The following is a 13019-nucleotide window of genomic DNA, read 5'->3' as shown; positions in this document are numbered from 1 at the left end:
TTGTAAGTTGCAGCTTTGTGAGGGTCAAGTCACATAGAATCAGCTCCTTTATTAAGTACAGCAAGTTGAGGCATTTGCACAGGAAATCAACATCTTCTGACCACATAATACAGGGTGGCATACTGTGCATAAAAGTACCAGGCCTATACTCATATGCAAGTGTCTTTAGTGTTCTTTCAGTGAAACAAGCTCTAATACAGAGCCACATACAGTGTACAGTCTACGTTTTCGCATTAGTCAGAACTCCTTTACCATTTGTTTCATTGTTCCGCCGTCTCGAGAGGGAAGTTACAGGTCCTGGATTAAAGAGGAAGTGCCTCCGTTTTTATTGAGTTCAGGAATGGGCACAATGTAAACAGAGCAGTCACTTGTTCTGCGTGGAATGTTCACTAGGTTAACCGTAGCTCCTCCTCCAATCCTCGCGTCGCTTCGGCCTTCCCGAAGCCGCGAACGTCTTTTTATCCAACTGTCCCGAAGAAAGATTCATCATCCGCCAAAGAAAAACAGAAAGTGCTCAGGAGTAGAGGACGGGAGCGGTTGGCAGAGAGGGGTAGTGGCTCTTCCTCAGCAGGTAGGAGGGGCTTATATATTGATTGACAGATTCTGTAAAGGGTTGGGGAGGGGGGTTTATAGTATCCTATGGGGCAGGAAGGCAATACAGCGCAGTGCTGAGTTTAGGTGTAGCGTGGCATCTCGCACTGTTCACATCGGTTGAGTGCAGGGTGGTTGAGGAAGGTGCAGCTTTCACAGTTCCATTGAGCTCCTTCGAAGTCCTCGTCCCTCTGGGGGGCCGGCGCCGGCTTGGAGACCTGGTCGCCTTCTGACGGAAACACAAACAAAAAGAACTGTTCATTCACACACATGGGCTCAGGGCAGGAATTAACCACGGCTGTCCGTCGGCAGACGTGCATTCAGGTTTCAAGTATTCAAGCATAAATGTTGATAGACATTCAGTAAATAGCAAGGTATCGCCTCCTGTTTCCATGCCAACACACACTGGAGTCATTTAAGCTTTCGGTTTTCAAAGCAAAACGTCCCAAATCTTCAGTGTGCTGGAAGCCAAATAAGAAAAATATGAGCGAGGAGGATCTGAACGTTCTTTCACCGAAACTCAAATCTGTATCTTGGCAACGGGATTAATGTGAGATTCGGCCCTGCAGAGGAAAATAGATTCTTCTACTATTTACACGACCTGCATTGGCTCTCACCTTTCCTCCCGGTTTTGGGCGGCACCACCGGACCAGGCTGGATGTTGTCGTAGAAGTTGTTCATGGCTTTGGGGTCGAACTTCCCTGAGGAGGAGAGAAGGAACCAGACACACGACTTTAATTACTTTGTTAATTAGTACCAGCTCAGTCCTGCTTCCAGACGCTCTCCGGGCTCCTGATGCTGCTTTCAGGGTCCACGGGCAAAAAGAAAACACCATCAGCTGTCAAATAAGTTGAATCCTGCTCAATTTCTGCAGAAAATTAATGAACGTTGGCTGACCACGCGAGAGCTTTCAGCTTGTGAGTCCAACAGGAGGGAGTTTTAAAAAACTGCTGCTGGATTCATTTTCTGTAAAACCTCGTCTCATAAAATCACACCTTGCCCTGCAGTGTTTTGACATCTTTGAACATGGGTTGTATTTCATGTTCAAACTCCTCTTGTTTTTTTAAATGCTTTATTTTTCCACACATTCACAGATTTTCAGCACCTTGTTAATCCGGCGTTTCCCCACACGGACACCAGGAACACATTTCTAAGTAAACACAAAGCAGTCAGCCGCAGAGATGCTGCCTCCAGTTCAGATTTATGACGCGTCAACGCGGGGATTTGACCGTCTGCTCAGAGGACTTTCACAGGGAAAAATATTCCAAACAGCTTCGGGATTTGGCTGCTCAGATGTTTATTTCATTGACAGATTTTTTTTACAACTGGAGGGAATTTCATCCAAGTAAAGTTCCCTAGAAGCGGCACACAAAAACCTTTCACGCAAATTATGCAATTACACGGGCTGTTTGTCACCAAAGACCACAATTAACACCAGTTTTCCTCGTACAGAATCCAAGCATTTCAATTCATGAAAAACAGATTCAGAAAAAAAAATGATAAAGCAGATCAAGTTAAAAGACGGAGGGTTAATAAATAGTTATACTAGTTAACATATTATTTCCATTTGATTTTCCAATGCATTTTACAGTCTGTCAACATGAATATTTTGAAACTAACAGAGAATAAAATGCAAGTAGCTTTAAACTTTTACACTTTTTTAGTTGCAAGAGGCAATTTAACAAAAATAATACTTTGGCGCCAAGATAATGGTAAAATTCTGTAAACATGATGGTAGTTTTTATTCATCTTATAGACGCTTTCTGCTCTGGAGATTCTGGACAAGGACATATTTTATGCTCCAATAGGATGATTAGGAACAGCGCAAACAGTATCACAAAGCTTTCCAGTTCTTATATTAACAAAATGTAGTCAAAATATGACACAACTTGTACTAAAATTATGTGGTGTATCCTCTACATATTCCTGGAGAATTGTTATTAATACATTTCTAATTCCATGTAGCATTCAGATTTAGTTATCATATTTTTGTATTTCATCTTTTATTACTCTAGTAGAGTGTTTTGTTTTTAAAAGTTTTTATACTTCTTATTTTGATTGGCTGTTTAGACTGTCTGCGCACAAATGACAAAAATCTTGAATCTTGCATCTGGAAAATGAAAATAAAAAGCTCATAACGTGATTTCTCATAACATTTAGAAGCTGCTGTCATCATGTTTTGTCTTTCAAAATATATCTATGCATATTTGAAGGTAACTTTGAAGGTGAAATACAACATCAGGATTGATATTTTTGCCTAGAACTGGTACCGAAGACTGAATTTCTGGTATCATGACGCCCCGAACTGCAAAAACAAATTTACTTCTCGACGGATGCCATCGAAAACTAACTGCGGTGAGCACAAATGGCGTTCGACATCTCAGAAAAAACACATCTACTGTTGTCCAATCAGAGAAGAACAACACTAAACTTCAGCTTTTTGGCCATTTTGTGGAACAAAACAAAAAGTTTAGAGATTAAAAGTGTAAAAATGTCGATTTAAACTGAAAACTCCAACATTATGAACAAATCCAAGTCTCTACTATACTCCTTTAACAAAGTGGAAAAAGCATAGAGCAGCTAAGCCTACTTCTTTTCTTGTTTTTGTGCAATTATTATTAACTTTAACAGCTTCGAATTCTATGAAAATACACCTAAAGTCAGCCGACGTCTATTGTATTTGTTGCCAATGTTATAAAATCAGGATTTTAGCAACACAAAGCAGCAGATTGGATGTGATTCCTGGTAGTTTAAATGCATTTCAGTCACAGTTTCTCACTTGTTCTGTTGTCTGACAGCAGAAACAGAAAAACATGTCAATGAGAAGAGCTTCATTAAAATACAGTATGTGAGCACAGAGAGCAGGAGAGAAGCAGCTGTAAAGAGCTTCCTGTATGTTTTCTGTTGCATTATTGAACTGTTAATGCATTTTTCTGTGCTGTTGTGGTCGGACATTAAAACTCTGTAAAGACAGTTTGCAAACCACCTTTTAGTTCTGAGAATTTGAAGGTAAAAATAGAGAACACATTTGTTATAATGACGTGAAATAAATAAAAATATTGACGTATTTAGAGAGACTAATTACAGCAGTAAAATCCACATTATAACATGCTGTGCTTCAGCTGCTGCTCCAGTCTTGTGTTTGAATGTTTTTCTATGTCAGTTCTGTTTAATGACTTTTTTAACCTACTGTTGATTGCTGTGTTCTGTGGCACTGACACGGCCTGGGGGATGATATGCAGTTTGCTTTGTGGACACAGATGCACAGAAAAGTGACAAATAAAGAAACAAAGGCAAACCAAAAGTACCATGCAGTGTGTTGTGGCAGCGTGAAACTGTGGGGATTTTCTGACTGTGCCTTCAGAGCGGGTTTATTTTCCAGGAAGGCCGATGTTTAGTGGCTGATTCTAAGTAAATCGGTCACACTCTGCTGCCAGATAGGCCACTCCTGGTAAACAGATAACGGATTGCGACTAATTTCCATGCGCTGCGCTCAGGATTAATGTTTTTATCGATTACACAATCAACCAGCAGCAAAAACAGCACGCACGAAACCACGGCGAGGGCCGAGCCATCGGACCGGCGGGTCATTTTAGAACATCTGTATGCGAAGTGGTGGATCCACATCCATCATTCTGGACCCGTCCGCTTCGGGGCTCGGCTCTTCGGAGATCAGTGCTTTCAAATAAATCAGAGGCGCACTTCAAAGGTTTGTGTGGGAACATGCGTTCATGTGTGCACGCACCTCGAGACTGCAGCAGATCCGTCTCCTTCAGCGTACAGTCGATATCAATCTGCAGCTGTCTGTTCAGACTCCGCAGTCTGGTCATCTCTTCAGGCTGAAAAACACACAACTCAGTTAGATTACAGCAAAACAAACACCTGCCTCTGAAACTTCCCCTCAGTGAAATTAAACTCCTTTTTAATGAGTGAACGGTCTGGTTTGCATCACACTGCTGAGTTTTAACTGAACTACGTTCAGCATTTCTGCTTTTAAGTTCACTAGTTTTAATCCAAAGCCTCATTCAATCTCAGAGTAATATTTGCAACGTGAAGTCTGAAATATTAATCAACATTTTGTCAGCGAGTGGGAAAGGGCATGAAGGTTTCAGATGTGAGTCTCAGCATGTTCAGTCCTTACTCGGGGAATAAGACTGGTGGAGTTGACTCGTCGAAAGCGTCTCTGCAGAGCGTCGTATTCCATGTTGTTGACATCGGCCTTCAGCTGCTCCAGTTTCTGCTTCTCCATCAGCAGCTCCTTCATTAGTCGCTCCATCCTCGCCCGCTGGTGGAGCAAGAGAGCTGCAGGAAAACACCCAGAGTTTGATTTTTAAGATTTATAAAAAACTAAATTTAATATGAAGATGTTTCTCACTTTATCTGCTCTGCTGCTGCAGCATTCTAATACACAAGGCCAAAACTAACGTAAAGGTACAGGAGCTGGACAAACGATCAAACACATGAAAAACTGACAAACTACCCTTTCAAAAGGACTACTTCCAAAAAATAAAGCACACATTACCAGCTTTAAAATAGGTTAGAAATGAGAATACTTAACGAGGACAAACAAGCACAAAGATGTCAGATAAACGACAGAATTCTGGCGAGGGAAAAAGGAACAAACATGGCAAAAAGATCAGAATCAGAAAAGCCTTGATTGCAAAGTGAGTTCACACACAAGGAATTGACGTGGTGAAAAGAGTTCCTGTACTCAGCAACAAGAACAAGACAATAAAAGAATAAATGTAGAAATCTAAATCTGAGAAACTCCAAATAAAAATGCTATATGTAAAAAGAGAAGTATAAGAAGTATTGTGTAAAAAAAGACACACATTTGTCTAAATCAGGGTGACAAATTATAAAACAATTTAAAATGACAATATTGCACATGCTTTGGATACTGCACTGGTAGTGAAACAGGAGTCAGAAGATAAACACCATAAAATTATGGTTATTTAACATCTGATTTTCACGTATCTGTCACAGTTTCAAATGTCAGTTTTAAAAGCTAAAAAGTTGGCATTTGAAGATGACTGCCAGCTTTAAACACCTAAAGCATGCAGCATATAGACGGATTATATTAAAAATCTATCATGTGAGATGTTTAGTATTTGACAATGTCACTTTGCATTTAAATGCACAAAGAAAACAAACAGGATGCAAAAACCTCTAAAATCTGAAAACAAAAATGTCCACAGAGCATCAGGGCTCCAGAATGCGACTAAATGGTCGTTAGTTAGTAGTTATTATATAGTAGTATTATTGTATTGTATTGTTATTGTAGGTAGGTAGTCTGGAGCCCTGAGCATGTTCTGTTTATTCCATTAATGTTTACATCTAACGTTTAATATTAATATTTAAATCTAACATTTAATATTAATATTAATATTTACATCTAACATTTAATATTAATATTTATATTAACATTTAAAATTAATATTTACATCTGGGAGTAAGGTTTAGCTGCTCCATAACACAATGTCTCTACAACATAATGGACGACATGAAACAACAAAGTCAGCACCAAGTCTGTGTTAGTGAGTTAATGAGGTTGTCGATGCAGCTTGTAACCTTACAAACATATATATATATATATATATATATATATATATATATATATATATATATATATATATATATATATATATATATATATATATATATATATATATATATATATATATATTCTGTCTGGATCGATTCCTGAGACATGAGAAACTGTGAATTTGTCTGGCAGCTCCAACTAAGCTGCAGTGTTATTTGAATAAAGCTGCTTATCAAAGTTTTATGGTCACTGGTGAAAGGAGTGTCTGATCACGCTCTCCGATTGTTGTCCTTAAAGATACACCTGGCCAGGATGTGGAGTTCCTCAGCCGGTGAGAATCTGTCACCAGTTTAACCGCTCGACAAGTTCTGGTGCGCCTTTGGTGAAATGTAGCCTTTTATTTACCTTGAAAACAGAAAGGAGGCTTTTACCTAAAGCCAAAAAATAACACCATTTGCATGCTGTTTGTATTTTTGCTGAGGATATATACACGTCTGAAAAGTAAAATGCAAGAATATGGTTTCAATCCAACCCACTAACATCAATAATGTCAAGTTTGTCTATTTTATGACATTTTATTTGCAACTCTGCAGTATAAATCAAACAATATGGGTTTTTTTTTCTTTTTTTGGACAAATACTTATTATTATGCTAATCAAGAAAGCCTGATAACCGATATCTGACATCAATATATATTAAATATGTTTTAACAGCATGTGATAGCAGTGAACCTGTCATTCATAACGAGGCTTCTTCATTAATAAAGGTGAATAGAACTGATTATGTAAAACAGAAATAGGAGAGATTAAATTATCTCCTCTGTTTATGGTGGATCCACTGAGACTGATCAGTCTGTGTCCTGCTGTTCTTCTCTATTTTATGAATCTTTCACTGCTCTATCACTTTTACTGTTGTCTAAGGTCCAGATCTTAGAGCGTTATTAATGATTGTTTTCCAGATTCTGTTTCAGTTTTATCTATGGCTGCCTTATAACTTAGCCGCTAGCCGTTAGCGTGGCATTAGCTGGTTTGAGAGAAGCTAATTTCCTGGTTTGTGTTTCTTGTTGAGTTTCTGCTGATTGAGAGACGTGTCTGAGACCACAGAGTGATGACAGACAGAGAAGAGACTGATCACACCTGAAGCTGCGCATTTATCGATAATCAGTACGGCTGGGACTTTAACGCGTTAATTTAAATTAATTAATTACGGAAGAAATAACGGATTAAATAAATTAACGCATTTAATCGCACCTTTCTCAGTTCCTTAATTTGTGGCACACCAGTAACACTGATGAACACTCCAGCCCAGTAGGTGGCGCTAATAAACTTCAACTCATTCAAAACTCCGCTGCCCGACTCCTCACCCGAACCTGTTCTCACGACCATATCACCCCCGTCCTGCGGAACCTCCATTGGCTCCCCATTTCACACCGCATCCAGTACAAACTGCTTCTCCTCACCTTCAAGTCCATCCATAATCTTGCCCCCTCTTACCTTACCGATTTGCTTCTCCCCTACAGCCCCCCCAGGAATCTCCGTTCATCCCACACAAACCTCCTTTCCATCCCGCACAGGACCAGCCGGTGACATTGGGGGGACAGAGCCTTCGCCATTGCCGCCCCCACACTCTGGAACTCACTCCCCCATGCCCTCCGTGACTGCACCAACCTCACCACATTTAAATCCCTTTTAAAGACTCACCTTTTTAGATCTGCTTTCCTTAAGTGATTCTGTATTTTATCTTGAACTTGTTTTACTATCTATTGATTTTAATTAACAGTTTTGTTTTATCTTATTGTATTTTATGTACAGCGTCTTTGAGTTTTTGGAAAAGCGCTTTATAAATAAAATTTATTATTATTATTATTATTATTATTATTATTATTATTATTAATGAACCTAAAGCCTGTCTGCAGCATACAGTCTATGGTCTGCAGTGAAGAAGATACACAGGAGTGACGTCAGGAGGTTTGGTGAACAGGAAAGGAAGATGAGACTCATTGAGCTTGTCGGGAGTAAAGTTTTCTTCCTGATGGCAGCTTGGATAAAAGCCTGGTTGTTTTCTCATCACCTGAATGTAAAACATGTCGCTGTTAGCACCAGAGCTAACATTAGCTATGACAGTCCGGCTAACGGTGTAGCCATCCCATAATAGACCACTTTAGAAGACAGTGCTTTAGTTTACAAAAAGTCTTAATGTTGAATAAAATCGCTCTTACTGCACTTTGAGTTTGCAGTAATCTGTGAATGTAGCAGACAGATGAAAAATGCAGATAATTAGAAATGAAACAGACATTTTTGTGGTTTAAGTTTTTACACTGCCAAAGAGGCAGAACCTCAGCAGAGGAATAGGTTAAACAACAAAAATGTCTGTCTTTTAATAACTTAATTCTAAACTTTTAGTTTATGAAAAAATATTTTTGTGTATAAATAAAAATGTATATCCCTAAAAAAAGAACCATCAAAATAATGCCATTTATCAGACCCAGAAACTATAAAAACAGAATGAATCTGTGGATTTTCTACTTTCTGAAGCTCCTTGAACTACTTATTCTGATGTTATGTGTCATACAGTGGACAAAAACAAACTAAATCCAGGCTTTAAATCATCAACATCACTTTTTTCTATATGTCCCATTTTAAAATTGTATTAATTTTATAAATTTTAAATTATGAACACGTATATGTCTGTTCATTGATTCAACTGTCAACCAAAATTTATTTTAATTGAAAATAATTACCTATTGTGTCAAATATTGCCGTTTGACAAAAATGCAATTAATTGCAATTAATTAATTACAAAGCCTGTAATTAATTAGATTAATTTTTAAATCATGTCCCACCACTAATAATCAGTCAATAAAAATCACAGAAAATGAGAGAAATGCAAGGTTGATAATCAGTCTGAAGGTGCACACAGTAAACAAATAGAAAGTGGGGGGTGTTGCAGCTGAAATCCAGCTCAGGATGTTGTGGTTATAAAGCACTGAACCAGCAAGACACACAATTATCATTAAATTCTAAGATAATGAGCATCTCAACAGCTGTTCCATGAAAAAGAGCAAGGAGTCAAATGTCTTTCTGTCCTTATTTTAGAAAGCACAGCCTGAAACATGCTTTAAATGTCAGCTTTTACTAGTCATGCACATGCAGAAAATATAAAAATCTTACCTTGTGTGTAGGCATAGTCATCAGAGCCTGAGCTGGAACGCCGGGGCATTTGCTGGAACTGACTGGCGACATTTCCTGGCAGAGCAGAGATGGGCAGGATGGGCGCAGGGGCCGAGTGACGCTCCCCTTGGTCCACTATGTTGAGGAGAGACTCCGCTTCAGCCACGGGAGGCGAGCTGGGCGGCCTCTGAGCCTGGCCTCCTGGGGACACTTTGATTTTGAAGGTGTAGGCTGACTGGCCGGGCTGCGGGGAGGAGGCGGGTCGAGGCCTGGCGGGGCCCTGGTGCTGCAGGTACATCCCCGGGTGGAATGCTGCCGGCCCCTGAGGTCCGGTCATCGTGACGCCCCTGGACGGGGAGCTGGGCGACGGGCTGGTGGCCATGTAGAGCGGCCCCTGGGGGTGGGCAGTGTGCACAGGCGAGTTGCTGCGAGGCCGCGGACCCTCCAGGGTGATTTCTATCTGGTTCATAAGGGAGCTCTTTGTGTGGTAGGGCCTGTAGACGGCCGGCTGCTGCTGCGGTTGCTGCTGGTGGTGGTAGGGCATGCTGGGAAGGGTCGGGGAGCTGATGGGCAGGAAGACGTATTGCTGGTGCTGGGGCTGATGCTGGGGCTGATGCTGGGGCTGATGCTGGGGCTGATGCTGGGGCTGATGCTGGGGGGAGCTGTAAGGCGAGCCATACGTAGGAGTGCTGTAGGGGGACTGTTGATGCTGATAGACCGGCGCCCCCGAGGAGGACCAGGGCGCTGGCTGGGGGCTCTGGGAGGGTGATGGTCGGATGTACAGGGTGGTGTTGGAGCTGTTGACATAGTGCCCTGGGGGGATCTGCAGAGCCTGGGGGACGCTGGGTATGCTCTGCGACAGAGTGACGGTGATAGGGTTCATAGTGTAGCGCTGGATGGGGGAGTATGTGGGAGACATGCCCTGCATGGTGGGTGGGGGGGTGGGGGTGCTGGCCGAGCGGCTCTGATCGTTCATAAAGAAGGGGTTGTATCCGGGAGAGGGGGCGATGGTGGCGGGTGCCGACAGCGGCTCCGGGTAACTGGGCCGCTGGGGTTCAATGTGACTGTCACTGGTGCTGTGCACGAGGGAGCGACCGACTCCTGGCGCTCCGCCGTTGGATTTGTTGGCCTCTGAGCCCGGGTATCCCAGGCTGATGTGGAGCATGTGGTTTCGGCCCAGTCGCCCCTCCTCTGGACTGTGATGGAAATCTCCATACAGGTATCGGTTGCTCTCCTGAGCCAGCAGGTGGCAGCAGAGATCCAGATTATTGTTGTTCTGCCAGAGCAACAGAAAACAATCAGACACAGCATATTACTGCTTCAGCAGTCTGTTAAAATGACGACGTTCTGACAGAGGGCACTTTTCTGTTAATGTTCCTCACAGCTCCATTCAGACACCACAGTGACACAGAGTCACAGTACACGTGTGATATTTGTCATTCACTTAGGAACCAAGTGTATAAATACACAATAACGCATTAAAGACTAAATCTAAACCAACAGCAGCTTAACAAACTGTCCAAATACCTCACTGCCTGGTGTAATTATGATTCCCTGAACACTAAAATTTCTGTTCAACTGAGATAATATTCAAACTACTGCTTTAAAAAACAGCTGCAACAAAGGTTTTAACTGCAGCTGATAAACTACAACTCTGTAACAGCTCACCTGTGTGAGGTAAAGAAAAGTTCCCAGTGTGGCCCGCAGTTAGATCCTGATCCATTCTGTCTCAGGATAATCAATCATTGTAGGTATTTCATGAAGTTACTGGCACTGTTGTTCCATTATTATAAATGTGCATAACTCTCTTCCTTTGGAGACTTTCATATGAATCCTGCTGCAGAGATTTTAATACAATACAAGAAAAAGTCCTACAAAGAGCACAAAGCAACAAACTAAACTTCCTGTTAAAGACGTGGGAAGAATAACTGATTACATTTACAGTTGGCAATTATCATTAATCTAAGCTGTTAGCATCTATTTTAATCACAGTAAAGTTGTATTTTTGGAACATTTCAGTTTGTAACCCAACAGATGTGAAACTGTACAACAAACTGAATGAGGAAAAGTGATATTTTGTGCCTTGTGATGTTTTTGGAGCAATACTGGTGTTGAAATGTGTAATAGAGTCTTTCCTAAATTACTTCACACAGCTTTAAGTACTGATAATGTAACTGCATGCAGTTTAGAAATGTTCGGTGTTGAAAGTGATACAGAAATGTTACTTGGTCTCACTTTTCTGCTTAAGTGACCATGGTGCTCATTTGGACATAAAACCGACTTGAATTTCCCTCGGGATTAATAAAGCATCTATCTATCTATCTATCTATCTATCTATCTATCTATCTATCTACACTGATACAAATCAGTTTATGAATAAGTCTTCTGAGCATCTCAACAACTTAAAATCCAGAACAGGAGACAACACTGGAGATTGGCATTAAATTAGTGCAAACATATCATAAAATCTTAAAATGAAACGTTTCTCAAGTTAATATCACAGATTTTTCCGACAGCTTTTCTAAGGAAATGCACGAACATATGTGCGCAGTGTGTGTGTGCTGGTCTAACCTGCAGAAGGCACTGGGACACCACCCCCTCTGGGATCTCTGGGAATCGCTGCTTGAGGTCCTGCAGGATGTGGTAGTCGAGCTGAGAGCCTCCCTGCGCCATCCTGAGCCAACAGAGAGTCAACAAGCCCAAAGCTGCAAATGCCCAAATAATCGACCTCGTCTCATCCCCTGAAGATGCACAAGATGACACACACAAACAGAGGACAAACTAAAACGTCAGGGGACTCTTGGACTGATCCCATTAAGGCTGCTGGCCTGCCAGATGTCTGTCACACACCCTATGTGTCAGCAGTAATCTCAGCATGTCAGTAAACTGTCAGTCTGAGAGTTCAGGAAGAAAACTGGTTATCCATCAAGGTGAAACAGCCCAGATATCTCACAGGAACCCAGAGGACACACGTCAGTCGTATTCAGTCACATTAGACCCCCAACGCTGGCCAGCAGGTGCCTGTCAGTCTGTTGTTGTTTGCTTAGCTCTACTGCTGCACCGAGCAACGACGACACGGCTAACTAGCAGGCTAGCATCAGTTAGCCTCCGGACATCAAACAAACACAACATCACCATACCGGTGGGATGGTCCGATATCACCTGTGACCGGTTCAGCAACCCCCAAACAAGTCACCTTTTGTGTTTAAAGGAAATTAACTCTACTGCCTGCCAGCTAGCTGAGCTAATGCTAACCCTAGCTGGGTGTTGATGGATTAGGAGCTAACTAAAGCTAACTATGCTAAACGGCTCCCTCCGCGGAACTCACCACACGTCGGGAGTCTCCCTCAGACCGCAGCTGAGTACCGGACAGAGCCGCGATGTTTGTGAAACAGCGCGCCGACGTCGGTCAACTTCTTGTTTCGGATAAGTAAGTCGTAGTTTGGCATTCCAGCGTAACCCGAACCCTCAGGCCGCCGCTGCCGAACCGCATCAGAGCAACTCTCGCGATAATGACATGTTCCCGGACCAGGAAGTGCTTCAAACTGACGGGATGGACGGACACTGTCCGTAATGCGCATGCGTACAGGCTGCGCTCCTGTAGCAGAACTTCATTCATATTTTATTCATTTTTAACTCAACATTCGCAAATATCTCTCCAAAAAAGCTTATACTCTATAAATACTACGTCAATCAAAAAACAGGATGCTTGA

At 41.7% G+C, this 13019-nt stretch overlaps 1 protein-coding gene across 1 annotated transcript; it reads right to left on the bottom strand.

Annotated features, from left to right (window-relative positions):
• Nucleotides 1-29: 29 nt before the first annotated feature.
• Nucleotides 30-12817, bottom strand: tab3 (TGF-beta activated kinase 1 (MAP3K7) binding protein 3). Its single transcript, XM_023270173.3, has 7 exons — nt 12635-12817; nt 11878-12047; nt 9307-10582; nt 4733-4893; nt 4337-4430; nt 1209-1292; nt 30-820 (listed from the first exon to the last, which is right to left on the bottom strand). The coding sequence occupies exons 2-7, from the start codon at nt 11977-11979 to the stop codon at nt 675-677; spliced, it is 1863 nt and encodes a 620-aa protein (XP_023125941.2). The 5' UTR covers nt 11980-12047; nt 12635-12817; the 3' UTR covers nt 30-674.
• Nucleotides 12818-13019: the final 202 nt, after the last annotated feature.

The sequence above is a fragment of the Amphiprion ocellaris genome, chromosome 2 (assembly GCF_022539595.1).
Source record: "Amphiprion ocellaris isolate individual 3 ecotype Okinawa chromosome 2, ASM2253959v1, whole genome shotgun sequence".
Lineage (NCBI taxonomy): Eukaryota > Metazoa > Chordata > Actinopteri > Pomacentridae > Amphiprion > Amphiprion ocellaris.
The sequence above is the reverse complement of the archived record's forward strand: the minus strand, read 5'-3'. Positions and strand labels throughout refer to the sequence as shown.

Excerpts from the sequence above, each read along its gene's own strand:
- tab3 (XM_023270173.3), bottom strand. The coding sequence starts at position 11,979 with ATGGCGCAGGGAGGCTCTCAGCTCGACTACCACATCCTGCAGGACCTC. Across the intron at positions 4,431-4,732 it reads CCACCAGTCTTATTCCCCGA|CCTGAAGAGATGACCAGACT; the intron begins GTAAGGACTGAA and ends TGTGTTTTTCAG. Across the intron at positions 1,293-4,336 it reads GGATCTGCTGCAGTCTCGAG|GGAAGTTCGACCCCAAAGCC; the intron begins GTGCGTGCACAC and ends TCTCCTCCTCAG.